General features: G+C 50.6%; 1 protein-coding gene across 1 annotated transcript; it reads left to right on the top strand.

Moving 5' to 3' along the window:
- The first annotated feature begins 67 nt into the window (after positions 1 to 67).
- Positions 68 to 14,971, top strand: aars1 (alanyl-tRNA synthetase 1). Its single transcript, XM_023827257.2, has 20 exons — positions 68 to 1,019; positions 3,351 to 3,502; positions 3,949 to 4,137; positions 4,274 to 4,419; positions 4,980 to 5,316; positions 5,979 to 6,124; positions 6,197 to 6,305; positions 6,410 to 6,560; positions 7,679 to 7,803; positions 7,902 to 8,046; positions 8,443 to 8,621; positions 9,087 to 9,200; positions 9,298 to 9,504; positions 10,134 to 10,318; positions 10,407 to 10,515; positions 10,647 to 10,760; positions 11,227 to 11,346; positions 11,966 to 12,052; positions 12,250 to 12,363; positions 14,232 to 14,971. Exons 2-20 carry the CDS (start codon positions 3,359 to 3,361, stop codon positions 14,412 to 14,414), a joined length of 2,904 nt encoding a protein of 967 aa, XP_023683025.1. The 5' UTR covers positions 68 to 1,019; positions 3,351 to 3,358; the 3' UTR covers positions 14,415 to 14,971.
- The last annotated feature ends 383 nt before the right edge of the window (positions 14,972 to 15,354 follow it).

Below are 15,354 nucleotides of genomic sequence, written 5' to 3'. Positions count from 1 at the left end.
CGGTCGCTCATCGCCACGTCTGCTGCTCCGGGCCCTTGGAAAAACCCCTGAAAAATGCCTCTGAGGCACTGGATGGATGGAATGACCCTGCGCGCTGACCCCAAGCAAGACAGCAAGATGGGATGCGTGAAAAGACTCATTGCAATGTACCTGTTCTCATGCTTGTACAAATGGCAGAAATTTTATTTGCCATCCAATGTCTAACCTGCGTAGACTGTCGGTAAACCTGAGTGACATTCACTGGCTGTTTATTGCAGAGCACTGAGTTATTTATTCACCTTCTGAAAATCACCGTAATTTCCACAGCCCCTGCCGAGCTGGTTAAATGGGGTCAAGGGCCCCACCAGCAGCTGTCCTGGATCATCACCCAGCCCTGATCTACTAGGGGGAAATGGGCACACTAGTGTAAATTAAGTTGTCCACAAATGTGTAATTAATTCAGTTGTAAAGTTGTAAAGATGAAGATGCTTAACCTCAACTGCTCCAGGTGTGCTGAATACTAAGCTCTGACGAGAAGTTTCCCTCACTTGTATGTTGTTTGTATGTTGTTTTAAATATGTATATGGAATTACAGAACAAATACCAGTATCTAGATTGTGGTGGAACCGCTAGTGTGTGCCCAAAAAAAACAACTGGGGTCAGGATGATTATTTTATGACAACATATTATTACATAACATACTGGAATTGCACTTGCTTAACTAAGACTGAAGTACACTTAAGGTTACCAGAACATCACAACACAGCCGCATTCCATTACCAGCAACCTGCGAGCGACTGAATTGAATCTTTCGCTTTTTCATTGCATCAGCCGCTCAGCACCGGCTGCGCACAACACTTCCAGGCTAGGGAGATCGACAGCCCTACCAACCAATCGAACGCCGTGTTTTACCAACCCGCCTACTGTAGCAGCCAATGAGATTTGTCGCTCGGCAGACATACTTCTACCGCCGCCGTGCTCTCCCGCGTGCATTGGTTTTGTAGTGTCTGTATTGTGTGCGAAACAAGAAGATATACTGAGTGAGTACTGTAAAAATGATATCATAATTAAATATTAAGTTATAGGGGAGTTGTTTGCTATAAAATATTTAAAATATATAATTTGTTCTTTAGATAAAAAGCCTAAATCCAAGCTGTCGGTTTCGCTTCAGGGTCAATTCGGTTCAATAAAGCGTAATTGATTAAAACCCAGAATAAAGGTTTCGCAGTTTTAATACCTAAGTAACGGCTAAAGTTAGCTTTAAAACATAGCCTAATGAATCTTGTTCCATTTAAATTGCGTCATTCTTTATAATAGCTAACCACAGCAGTATATGGCGCTAGAATGCTGTAGGTGCATATTGTAAATTTGACACCTTTCAGGTACCCGGTTTAGGCAAACGCCAGCTAAACCGAGTTAGTCCTGTAACAGGACACAGGACAAATGCCCGGTTGTCTTATCATTCATTCGTGTCACATGTGTGTAAAACCCGATGGCTCCAAATGTTAACCGATATGTAGGAACAGATGCATCAGCATCACAAGGCCTTGCTAACTTTTTGAATAAAGCACGACAAATCTCAGTATTATAGTTATGATCGCAGTAATATTATGATTGTTTCTGGATGATTATTGGATGATTTTAGTCATTAGATTTTAGTTTTTTTTTTGGTACCCTGCAGTACATTAACTGTGCTGTAAACTCTCTTACAAATAGCTCCCCTTTGTTGATTGCTTGTGAATTGAATTATGTTCCACGATCAGTAAATTGAGGATCTGACGTCTGATATCATGCTGTTTCCTTGGACCTGGAGAAAAACATTAAAATTGGCAGCGATACCATGAATATAGGAATATGTGTATAACCCACCTTATCCTGTAATTTCCAAACTCTTCTGGCAGTGCAGATTAATCTGTATCTGTCTTTGTTTTTATTGTGGTTGTCAGGACTGAGTGTTGGGCCGTTGCCTATGGTTTATGTCCCAGCACACAGTTTGTAGTAGCTGGGAGGCTCCCTAGGTAATCCTTATATTTATCTAAAGTGGTGTTTCCCAACCCAGTCATTGGGGAAACCCGGACACTCCACATTTTTGCTCGCTCCTAGCTAATCAGGAACACCAAATACCTGGTACAGGTGCGCTGGGAGCTGAGATGAAGCAAAAACATGGACTGTCTGGGGTTCCTCGTGGACTGGGTTGGGAGACATTGATCTAAAGGGCTCAAGATCACATGTAAACCAGCCTGCTCCCTTTAATAGGGCACTTCATGCTAGCATTCAGGGTATTTGTATGAATGTACTAGGTTAGCCCGCTGTTGTTAGTGGCCGTAACAAGACATTGAATAAATCTAAGCCAGGGGTGGCCAATCTTATCCGCAAAGGGCCGGTGTGTATGCGGGTTTTCGCTGCAACTCCCTAATTAGATTACTAATTAGAGGACTGATTGGCTGAAGAGTCCTCACTCCTGGGTTTGAACAGCTGACCTACAGGTTATCCCAAAAATTAGAATTTTAGAATTTAGTGATCATTGTCAACACACCACAGCACACAGTGCGCAACAACGAAATGTGACCTCTGCATTTGACCCATATGTGACTTTCGTGACATAGCAGGGGGCAGCTAATTCAGCGCCCGGGGAGCAGTGCTTGGGGACGGTACCTTGCTCAGGGTACCTCAGTGGTGACTTGCTGGTGGGGGATTCGAACCTGCAATCTTTCAATTACAAGTGCGCTACCCTAACCATCAAGCCACCACTGCCCACAAAACCTACATACACACCGGCCCTTTGCGGGTAAGATTGGCCACCCCTGATCTAAGCACTCCTGGGGTATTCGTGAGACGCATGTGTGGCTGTTTGGCATATTTCGGGCCTCAAATCTTTATTACCTTATATAGCAGTATGATGTCACTCTAAATGCTTCAGGCTGGTAAATAAGTAAACACAATAAATATGGCGGTATTTATACAGCGGAGTGCAGCTCTGTTGGTTTGTGCTGTCTGTCTGTGATCGGAAGGTCACTGGTTCTGATCCCGTGGTCAGCAAAGTAATCACATCACCACTGGGCCCTTGTAGGCTTTCAGGTTATGGTAGCATTCTGGGTATTTGCACGAATATTGAAGGCTGGCCTGCTGTTGTTAGCGGCTATAGCAAGACATTGATTGAAACTAAGCTCTGTGTCGTTCCAGGGGTGTCTGGTAAATGGTTGATCGTCTGACTCTAAGTTGTACTTTTACAAATGGCGATAAAGTATAATCATCATCACATCTGGACCAGGATGTTTTGAAGACTCTTCACAAAGGGCTTCCCTGTACACAGAAGATACAATGGCCCTGTGTAAATGTCTTCCCCTCGGTGTCCTGTCTTGCATTGGCAGGTCCCAAAATGGACACGTCCCTGACTGCCAATGAGATCCGCAGGAAGTTCATTGAATTCTTCGAGCGAAACGAGCACCAATACGTCCATTCGTCATCCTGCATTCCGCTGGATGACCCCACCCTGCTCTTCGCTAATGCTGGCATGAACCAGGTACTCCTCAGGTCCAGTGACGCCGTCACTTTAAGATGGGCTGGTGTGGCACTAACAGCCTCCTGACTGGATCTCTGTGCACTAGGCTGCCTTGCATGGGCTTGGGGAGACTTGGGTGAAAGATGCATGATTATACACATTTTACACACTGTTAGTGTCATATTTTGGAATAGCTTTTCCTGTCTATTCTATACTATGTTGCTGGGCTGGCAGCCTCTATTGTTTTAAACACTAAATCTGTGATATAAGAGCAATAAATTCAACCATAAAATGCTGAGATTAAATTCAAATTGTAATGAACATATAAAATTTAACTTATAAATCCATGTCACATTGTTTATATAGTTATGCCCTATCATAAATGCGTCCATAACTCTGCTCTGTCCCATTAGCGCCTGTAATTCCTCCCTGTTCGTCCCATTCTTGTAAACACTCTCTGTCCCCAGTTCAAGCCCATCTTCCTGAACACCATCGACCCCTCCCACCCCATGGCCAAGCTCCGCCGTGCGGCCAACACGCAGAAGTGCATCCGCGCGGGTGGCAAGCACAACGACCTGGATGACGTGGGCAAGGACGTCTACCACCACACCTTCTTCGAGATGCTGGGCTCCTGGTCCTTCGGGGATTACTTCAAGGTGGAGTAGCATCCCTGGGTTTCATGTTCTCAAAGAGGGTGGAAGCTGGAGGATGATGGGTTTTTATATGTTTATGGAGCAGGTAGTAGATGTTTTTAAGATATTTTTTTTAAAAGCCGTTTTGGTCTTTCTGCAGCATCTGGCCTGCAAGATGGCCCTGGAGCTGCTAACCCAGGAGTTTGGGATCCCCATCGATCGCCTCTACGTCACTTACTTCGGTGGCAACGCCGAGGCAGGACTGGAACCCGATCTGGAGTGCAAGCAGATTTGGCTGGATTTAGGGTGAGTCTCCTTCAGCAGTGATTCCCAATCCGGTCCTTGGGGACCCACACACAGTCCTCATTTTTGCTCCCTCCCAGTTCCTGGGGGAGCAAAAATGTGGACTGTGTAGTAGGGGGCTTGATGGGAATTAAAAACATGGACCAACTGTGGGTTCCTGAGGACCGGATTGGGAAACATTGCTCTTGAGGATGAAAACCCCACAGCCCACCTCAGTTCAGTGCTGCTACAGCCTGGGTTTTATGATGCACCGTGTAACTGTGTGATGACATCATCTCATAAAACTGTAATTCCATTTAGTCCTGCAGGGTTTCCCATTCATTTTCAGTACCATGTTTCTAATATTTTCATTTTAAAGCAAATTGTATAAAAAGGATAATGTCTATTTCCTTGGGGTAAATATATATTGATAGTGAACAGTTATTTTGAGTTGGTAAGTGAAGGTAAGGTCACAGTAAATTGGGGTCTGTCATTCTGGCTGTGAGAGGTGACGCTCCTCCTTACCCACAATGCCGTGTTCCCGTGTCTCATCTGCGCCTCCCCTCTGCCCCCGCCTCCCGCAGCATGGAGGATTGTCGCATCCTGCCTGGGAGCATGAAGGACAACTTCTGGGAGATGGGTGACACGGGCCCTTGCGGCCCCTGCAGCGAGATGCACTTCGACCGCATCGGGGGGCGCGACGCCGCCCACCTCGTCAACATGGACGACCCCAACGTGCTGGAGATCTGGAACTTGGTCTTCATCCAGTTCAACAGGGAGTCGGAGACAGAGCTGAAGCCCCTCCCCAAGAAGAGCATCGACACGGGGATGGGACTGGAGCGGCTAGTCTCCGTCCTGCAGAACAAGATGTCCAACTACGACACCGACCTCTTCGTTCCTTACTTTGAAGCCATCCAGAAGGCAAGGGGGCGCTGTTTCCTTTTGCGTGAGGCAGGATCTCATGTGCTGGGTTGCAGGTTCCCAGTGTTACAGAAACTCCTGTCACTGACTCCGCGATGCCTCACAAATGAAACAAGTCAGACCAGACTTGTATGTGGCAGCTGAATGTAGCTTAACCCCGGAAATGTGGAAAACAAGTAAACAGTGGAGAATAGATTAGGTTAGATTCATCTGTATTGTCTTTGTGCTGAGTACAGATAGAGCCACTGACACACAGTTAGCATCTGACTAGGTATAAATATAATATGTACAAATATAAAAAAAAACATAAAAAATCATAGATGAATTATGAATGTAAGTGAAGATTATGGTTCTGTGCAGAACATGCATGAGGTTGTTTGTAGCATAAGGTGCAGTACAGAGTACAGAGAGAATGATTGTGCTGGGAAATATGACAGGGTGCAGTTAGAGTTGTAAGGGTCATGTGAGCCTAGCTGGGACAGTCGGTGTCTTAATGGTACGTCTGTTATGATCAGTATTTCAGTGACGTTCTGTTTACTTGCAGTGCCATTACATGTCAGCCTCCAGCAGGGGGAGCTGCTGCATCACAGAATTTTTCTCCCTAAGCCTTAATTTGCATGTGGCTGCTGTATGCTCAGCTGTTTCGTACCCCCTGTCCACAGGGCACCGGCGCCAGGCCGTACACGGGCAAGGTGGGAGCGGAGGACAGCGACGGCATCGACATGGCGTACCGCGTGTTGGCAGACCACGCCCGCACCATCACTATCGCGCTTTCAGACGGCGGGCGGCCCGACAACACGGGCAGAGGGTGAGCGGCCGGGGGGATCGCCGGCGCTGCGTGTCAGGGGGGCGGCGCCCTAAGTGGTGTCTGTGCCCGTAGGTACGTCCTGAGGAGGATCTTGCGGCGGGCAGTGAGGTACGCCCACGAGAAACTGGCTGCCCACAGGGGCTTCTTCGCCACCCTGGTGGACGTGGTGGTGGAGTCACTGGTAGGCAGCTCTCCGCCTCGACATCCTGCCAGCTGTTTCTCCAGCGTCTTTTCATCCCGCTGATCCTGGACATCCCCCTGCCCCGCGTGCGTTTGAATCTGCAGGGAGACGCCTTCCCCGAGTTGAGAAAAGACCCCGATATGGTAAAGGACATCATCAACGAGGAGGAGGCGCAGTTCCTCAAGACTCTCAGTAGGGGGCGACGGATCCTTGACAGAAAAATCCAGAGTCTGGGAGACAGCACGACGATCCCAGGTTTGGGGGGGTGCTTACGTGTTTCTAAAATAAGATGCTTTCATTGGTCATTTGTACTCGTACAGGTATATTATTTGGTTTTCATATATCCCATCATGCTCTACTATAAGACACTCAGACAGGCATTTACAGGTGGAACAGCAGCTTGCTTACTGTCATCCTTGTGTATAGTTTTTATTTTTTGTGCTTTAGTCATTGTGATGGTTTTTTTTTTGTACTTATTACAAATGCTGTGCATGGTGCTGCATTTACACGCGTGTGTGGCTGTCCAGGGGACACCGCATTGGTGCTGCATTTACACGCATGTGTGCCTGTCCAGGGGACACCGCATTGGTGCTGCATTTACACGCGTGTGTGCCTGTCCAGGGGACACCGCATTGGTGCTGCATTTACACGCGTGTGTGCCAGTCCAGGGGACACCGCATTGGTGCTGCATTTACACGCGTGTGTGCCTGTCCAGGGGACACCGCATTGGTGCTGCATTTACACGCGTGTGTGCCTGTCCAGGGGACACCGCATTGGTGCTGCATTTACACGCGTGTGTGCCTGTCCAGGGGACACCACATTGGTGCTGCATTTACACGCGTGTGTGCCTGTCCAGGGGACACCGCATTGGTGCTGCATTTACACGCGTGTGTGCCTGTCCAGGGGACACCGCATTGGTGCTGCATTTACACGCGTGTGTGCCTGTCCAGGGGACACCGCATTGGTGCTGCATTTACACGCGTGTGTGCCTGTCCAGGGGACACCGCATTGGTGCTGCATTTACACGCGTGTGTGGCTGTCCAGGGGACACCGCATTGGTGCTGCATTTACACGCGTGTGTGCCTGTCCAGGGGACACCACATTGGTGCTGCATTTACACGCGTGTGTGCCTGTCCAGGGGACACCGCATTGGTGCTGCATTTACACGCGTGTGTGCCTGTCCAGGGGACACCGCATTGGTGCTGCATTTACACGCGTGTGTGGCTGTCCAGGGGACACCGCATTGGTGCTGCATTTACACGTGTGTGTGCCTGTCCAGGGGACACCGCATTGGTGCTGCATTTACACGTGTGTGTGCCTGTCCAGGGGACACCGCATTGGTGCTGCATTTACACGTGTGTGTGCCTGTCCAGGGGACACCGCATGGCTGCTGTATGACACCTATGGGTTCCCCCTGGACCTCACTGCCCTGATCGCTGAGGAGCGCGGCTTGGGCATCGATCACGAGGGGTTCGAGGAGGAGAAGAAGGCGGCTCAGGTGAGGAGCGCCTGCGTGATGCGGCGTGTCCGAGGGCCCCGGGTCAGAGGTCGTATGTATGAGGTCATGGGTGAGACGCTCCCATTGCGTCCCCACAGCTGCGGTCCCAGGGGAAAGGGTCTGGGGACGAGGACCACATCATGCTGGACATTTATGCCATCGAGGAGCTGAGGAACAAGGCCCTACAGGCCACTGACGACTCCCCCAAGTACAACTATACCTCTGATGACAACGGAAACTACGGTAAAAGCAGGAGCTCACGGTGAATGTGAGGAAGGCTGTAGTGTCAAGTGCATCTTTCAGCATCTGTCACTGATGTTTATGGTCAGGTTTGCAGGGATTTGGAATGTTTTATAATAAGTGTATGAAATCCATAGGTGCATTATGGAGGATTTTGTCATTGAAAGGAAGTTACTCTACTGCCCCACACAGGCAAAGCAGAGTAGGTACAGCTAGGCTGAAAGTGAGAAAGAGGGTGTTGGTTTTAGTGTGGATTTTGTAGTTGCTGTAATTTCTGTAGATGTATAAAGGTTAAGCCTAAACCTACATTTTTGGCCAGCTGCTTGTGAGCCTTTGCAGACCTGTTTGCGTTGGGTGGTGGGTTGATGGCTGCATTGAGCGTTGCGTCTGCGTGTTCAGGGTTCGAGCAGACCACCGCCACCGTGTTGGCCCTGCGGCGAGAGCGCGCCTTCGTGAACGAGGTGTTCACTGGGCAGGAGTGCGGCGTGCTGCTGGACCGGACCTGCTTCTACGCCGAGCAGGGCGGACAGACCTTCGACGAGGGCTACATTCTGAGAGAGGATGACTCCACGGAGGACGTAAGAGGGGGCTCGCACGCAGGGGGGGTCCATAACGCCGCACACGTGGGGGAGGGGACCTCCTAATGTTTGCTCTGTAGGTATCGCTGTACTGATGCAGGCGGATTATGTATCAGTGTGTCTGTGTAACGCTGTCAAAGACCTGCTGCCTTGTTAAATTAGGTCACGTCTCATTCTCTGCGTGTGTATGAAGCAGATTCACCACTGAACTGTGCATAATAAGATTAGATGAGCTTTATTGATCCCAAGGGGGAATTCTCGTGCATACAGGAGCAAAGGTATGTAGAGCACAGAGGAACGTACACATACAGCAAAACAGACGGTGCACAGACTAGTACACACTAGTAAAGTTCGTGCAAACGAGTATGCAGTGCACAAGTGGAACATTCTGGAAAGCAGCATGGGTGTATGGTGTGACTCGTGGGTAATGGGTGATAGTGAACATGTGTCTTCTCTCTGGGGCAGAAAATGGAGTTCACCGTGAAGAACACGCAGGTGCGCGGCGGCTATGTGCTGCACGTCGGCACGGTGTACGGCTCCCTGCGGGTGGGGGACCGTGTGACGCTGCACATCGACGAGGTGAGCACCCTCGAACACTCTCACCAACCAACGCCCCCCCCCCCTTCCATTGGCTTTTACTATATTCTCTATTTTCCATCCTTGTCCCGCTCCTCAGGCTCGCCGACGGCCAATCATGAGCAACCACACAGCGACCCACATCCTGAACTTTGCCCTGCGGGGGGTCCTTGGGGAGGCAGACCAGCGGGGCTCTCTGGTGGCCTCCGACCGCCTGCGCTTTGACTTCACCGCCAAGGCTGCCATGAGCACAAAGGAGGTGCAGCGGACCGAGGAGATGGCCCGCACAATGATTGCGGACGGCAAGGTCAGGGTCGCCCGGGGGGGTGCGGAAGGGGGCTGCTGTCTAAGGAATTCCCCCTGTTCCTCTCTGGACTGAGCTATGGGTATATCACACTGCGCTTTCCTCATTACTGCCGGTCCTGGGATGTTCTAGAGAAGCTCTCTCACATCCTGAGATGTGCCCCCCCACCCCCGCAGCCAGGAGGAGCTGACGGGGCAGTGCTGCCTCCACCCCTCCCCCCCCGCATCACCACGACACAGCAGAATCTCACTTTAAATTTTTAATTATGACAATGACAGCCATGTTTCTTTTCCTCTCAGCATCCCGGCTCTCTTTGTGATACCTGACATGATTCCCCGTGTTTGTAAATGCGACAGCAGATGGGGAATGAAAATCCATGGGGGGGGGGGGGGAGTTACTGTCTGGTACATTGATGATTAAAGTTTTCTTCATCCGCAGTGCTCTTGTCGTGTTTTCAGAGTGGGTTGGGGTTTGCTGGCTATATTAATTTCCAAACCACACCCCAGGTCATGTTTGTGGGGCTGTTTCTCTCTTGTTCTGCCTTTTATAATCCTCTGTTCTTTCCCTGACTGGACACTTACCCTTTAAACCTGCCTCATGTCCCTCTACCAACCCCCCCCCGCCCCCCGCAGCCAGTTTTTGCCATGGAAGCACCTCTCGCGGCAGCGAAGGCCATCCAGGGCTTGCGCGCCGTCTTCGATGAGACGTACCCGGACCCGGTTCGTGTGGTGTCCATCGGCATGCCCGTGCAGGAGCTGCTGGCCGACCCCAGCAGCGCCGCCGGCTCGCTCAGCTCCATCGAGTTCTGCGGCGGGACGTGAGTGCCGTTGGTCCCGTCTAGTAGTCGCCGCCGTTGGGCCCGGTGTGGGTGCCCTGACCTTTGCCCTTTGACCTTGTGTGCCCAGGCATCTGCAGAACTCCAGCCACGCCTCGCCCTTCGTCATTGTGTCTGAGGAGGCCATCGCCAAGGGCATCCGCCGTATCGTCGCGGTGACGGGGACAGAGGCGCTGAAGGTCAGAGTCGCGGGTTGACCCGTCTCCCAGACATTTGTCCGCTATTTCTTGTGCTTTTCACTGCCAGTGTCACTTAAATCGTTCGCTTATGTCATGGGAATCACTGGCCTAATCGCCACCGCTCCCCTCAGGCCCAGAGGAAGGCTGATGCCCTCAGGCAGTCTCTGTCTGCCCTGGGGGAGAAGGTGAAATCGCAGACCGCCCCCAACAAGGACGTGCAGAAGGAGATCGGAGACCTGACTGAGGTGAGAAGGGTGACATCACAATCGCCCTTTGACTGAAGTGTTAAATTTCACCGACACTCTCCTCACTCTTCATCACAACCTGCCAAAACCATATTTCATGTATTAAGACAGTATTCATTTCTGTCTAGCTCAGTACTTTTAATCTGTTTTAGTGCCTTGCGTGTCCCAGTCAGATGCGGTTGGTGTGTTTTAGTGCCTTGCGTGTCCCAGTCAGATGCGGTTGGTGTGTTTTAGTGCCTTGCGTGTCCCAGTCAGATGCGGTTGGTGTGTTTTAGTGCCTTGCGTGTCCCAGTCAGATGCGGTTGGTGTGTTTTAGTGCCTTGCGTGTCCCAGTCAGATGCGGTTGGTGTGTTTTAGTGCCTTGCGTGTCCCAGTCAGATGCGGTTGGTGTGTTTTAGTGCCTTGCGTGTCCCAGTCAGATGCGGTTGGTGTGTGTGTGACACTCCTCGCTCTCCCCCTGTTGTAGTCCCTGGGCACCGCTGTGACTTCCCAGTGGCAGAAGGACGAGATGCGAGAGGAACTGAAGGGACTGAAGAAGATGATGGATGATCTGGACCGTGCCAGCAAGGCTGACGTGCAGAAGAGGGTGAGCTTTCATTGGGGGGGGGGGGGAGCTGTGAAGCTGGAGGAGGCTGTAATGGACAAATTTGAACGGGACTCTTTAACTGAAGAAGGTGCAACTGATGGGGATCCGAAAAAAATCTGAAGCTCAGAGAAACACGGCAAAGGGCCCCCCAGAAGCCCTAAACATCCCCCCCTCCACTGTCCCCTCATTTATCCTCCCAGCAGGGGGCGCCGCTACAGATGAGAACCTGTCATATTGGGCCCGCTATCCAATCATTTTCCAAATTCTTTAGGGCCCCACCCAGTCAGAGGCCCTTGGAGTGGCCCTGGCACCCCCCCCCCCTTCTGACACCCGTGTTTCCCAGCTCACAGCAGGTGACCCTGTTCAAACAGCCTGTCTGTTGGGTCTATAGGGGCCAGCTGGATTTTTTTCTTTTTTGAAGAGTCTTGGAATGAGGTTAGTTATCGAAAGTCAACTTTCTGTGCTGCCTGTCTGTTGACAGCGGATCTATCTAGGTGGTGAAAATGTCACCATCTGGCTATTTTGGTACTTCTGGGACTGTTCTGTCGGTGCCCTGTTTAGTGTGAGGGGCACTTCATGGTGCTTTAGGTCGTGACCGTCGGTACCTGGTGCTCCTCAGGTGCTGGAGAAGACGAAGCAGGTGATCGACAGCAACCCCAACCAGCCCTTGCTGGTCATGGAGATGGAGAGCGGAGCTTCTGCAAAGGTATCTGCTCCACCCGCCGTGTGAGGACAGCTCTGCATGAGCCTTGGCTCGTGGACCTCTCCTGGAGTTCACCCTGTGTGTGTATGTGTGTGTGCGTGTCTGTGTCTGTGTCTGTGTGTGTGTGTGTGTGTGTGTGTGTGTGTGTGTGTGTGTGTGTGTGTGTGTGTGTGTGTGCACTGTGCCTTATGTACCCACAGGCCCTGAATGAGTCTCTGAAGCTGTTGAAGAGCCACTCGCCCAGCACAGCTGCTATGCTCTTCACTGTTGACAACGATGCCGGCAAGATCATCTGCCTGTGCCAAGTGCCCCAGGTATGTGTCTCTGTGTGTCTGTGTCTGTCTCTGTGTGTCTGTCTGTATGTCTCTGTGTGTCTGTGTCTGTATGTCTCTGTGTGTCTGTCTGTCTCTGTGTGTCTATCTCTGTGTATCTCTGTGTGTGTGTCTGTCTCTGTGTGTCTGTGTGTCTGTCTCTGTGTCTGTGTGTGTCTCTGTGTGTCTGTCTCTGTGTGTCTCTGTGTGCCTGTCTCTGTGTGTCTCTGTGTCTGTCTGTCTCTGTGTCTGTCTCTGTGTCTGTCTCTGTGTCTGTCTCTGTGTGTCTGTGTCTGTCTCTGTGTGTCTGTCCCTTTTGCAAATGATCAGCTATTTATATAACATTCATTATGGTCGTTGATTGATTTGTGGTTCATGTGGTGAGGAGATTAATTGACAGTAATCGTTACAACCTTCATCGTTACAGCCTGCAGCAATGATCTGAAAATACATATGCATTGTAATATAGGACTTTGTAAATTAATTATTAGAAAAGAACTGCAGGTATTTTTTTCTAATTTTCCATTGGGGGGGGACCACAGTCTTACCTGTTTTATGAGTTTTCTTCAATCACTACTCAGTCAATAACTGTAAGGTGATTAACTGCATAGACTGCGCTGAATGGCTCTATAGGGCTGCCTCACTGTAACCGGCTGCCTCACTGTAACCGGGTGCCTCACTGTAACCGGCTGCCTCACTGTAACCGGGTGCCTCACTGTAACCGGCTGCCTCACTGTAACCGGCTGCCTCACTGTAACCGGCTGCCTCACTGTAACCGGCTGCCTCACTGTAACCGGGTGCCTCACTGTAACCGGCTGCCTCACTGTAACCGGCTGCCTCACTGTAACCGGGTGCCTCACTGTAACCGGCTGCCTCACTGTAACCGGCTGCCTCACTGTAACCGGCTGCCTCACTGTAACCGGGTGCCTCACTGTAACCGGCTGCCTCACTGTAACCGGCTGCCTCACTGTAACCGGCTGCCTCACTGTAACCGGGTGCCTCACTGTAACCGGCTGCCTCACTGTAACCGGCTGCCTCACTGTAACCGGCTGCCTCACTGTAACCGGGTGCCTCACTGTAACCGGGTGCCTCACTGTAACCGGCTGCCTCACTGTAACCGGCTGCCTCACTGTAACCGGGTGCCTCACTGTAACCGGGTGCCTCACTGTAACCGGCTGCCTCACTGTAACCGGCTGCCTCACTGTAACCGGGTGCCTCACTGTAACCGGCTGCCTCACTGTAACCGGCTGCCTCACTGTAACCGGGTGCCTCACTGTAACCGGGTGCCTCACTGTAACCGGCTGCCTCACTGTAACCGGCTGCCTCACTGTAACCGGCTGCCTCACTGTAACCGGCTGCCTCACTGTAACCGGGTGCCTCACTGTAACCGGCTGCCTCACTGTAACCGGGTGCCTCACTGTAACCGGCTGCCTCACTGTAACCGGCTGCCTCACTGTAACCGGGGTCACGGCCAGCTGAGGTTTAACTGAAGCGTCTCAGTTTGTTCCCAGATAGTATTATTGTGCCTTATGCCACTAGTCATGTTTTGATTAATGACCTGTAGCAGTAGGGGCAGCTTAAATGGGGGGAACCATTGATACTTGTGCATTGTAGCCTGTTTTATCATGTCTGTGATTTTATCAGCTTCTTTGTGGATTCAGAATTGGCATTGCTGTCCTGCTTCTTGCATAAATGAAAAAAACATGTCAGCCTACTATCTAGATGTTCTTGGTCTGGCCTACTTGAGGTTGAATTGGGTCATTTAACTTGAGTTTGAGACCCCCTGACTGACACTGACAGGTGTCACATGACTAATCATAAGTGGGCAGCCAGACCAGTCGCTCTCATTCTGTCTGTTTCTCCCTCATTAGGAGGCAGCGAATCAGGGCCTGAAGGCCAGCGAATGGGTACAGGAAGTCTGCCCTCTGCTGGACGGAAAGGGTGGCGGCAAGGACACGTCCGCCCAGGCGACCGGCCGGAATATGCACTGCCTGCAGGAGGCGCTGGAACTGGCTGACACTTTTGCCCGCCTGAAACTGGATCTTCAGAATTAAGACGGGATGGGCCAGGGGTTTGTGGGGTGGCGGGGGCCCAGCTGCTGTGGTTACTCTGGCTGGGACTCCGCAGATGATGTTTACAGGAGTTCTGACACTCCTCAGGTAAAATGGGGTGTCATGGAGCTGGGTGGGGGGTGGGTTTTATCAAGCTGCTTCGCTACCCTGCCAGCAACTTTCTTTTTGTGTGAGTAAAGCCTTCTTACACGCCCTGGGAAACTGTACAATAAATATTTTAAATTAATCTAAAGAGAATAGCCATAGGACTTCCCTGCCAGCATAGATGTTTGAGCCCCATTTGAGCCGCCCTATAGTCACACCAAAATGCCCGCATCCCCCCCCCCCACCCACCTGGTCCTGTCTGTAGGACGGCTCTCCCACAGCTGGCTGCATGCAGGTCGTTGTCCTGCGCTGTTAAATCGGGGTCCTGCCACTCAGTGCATAATCTCACACTCAATGTGTCAGTCGTGTAGATGGACTGTCTGATCACTGTTGTATAAAATGCCTGCTTCCTTTGATTGGGTCAGTGACACTTGAATAAAGCATAGAAATGTGAATCTCTCTGCATTGCTTGTTATGCAGTCTTTTGCTCAGATCTTGATCCTAATCATCTTTCTGCTTGTTTATTTGACCTCAGTATTTTATATTGCATGACCCAAATTAGACGTCAAGTGGAAAAACCCACTGCAGTGAAGCTGGTTCTCTCCTGTCTAAAAATAAGTGTGAATTGACCTGCGATGTTTGTAGATCCTATTTTAAACATTCCGTTATCATGTTTCATGCCCCAAATGAATATTTATCTGTACTTTCCCAGTAAATACCAAAATATGATTTGGCAGAAGGGTGGGTTGCCCTTTAAACATAGAACCGAAATTGGCTTTTGGAGTTTAAAGTAAGGTGACTACCAGTTTTTTTTTTGTTTTTTTTTTTTTTTTTTAAC

The sequence above is a fragment of the Paramormyrops kingsleyae genome, chromosome 13, assembly GCF_048594095.1.
Source record: "Paramormyrops kingsleyae isolate MSU_618 chromosome 13, PKINGS_0.4, whole genome shotgun sequence".
Taxonomy (NCBI): Eukaryota; Metazoa; Chordata; class Actinopteri; order Osteoglossiformes; family Mormyridae; genus Paramormyrops; species Paramormyrops kingsleyae.
The sequence above is the reverse complement of the archived record's forward strand: the minus strand, read 5'-3'. Positions and strand labels throughout refer to the sequence as shown.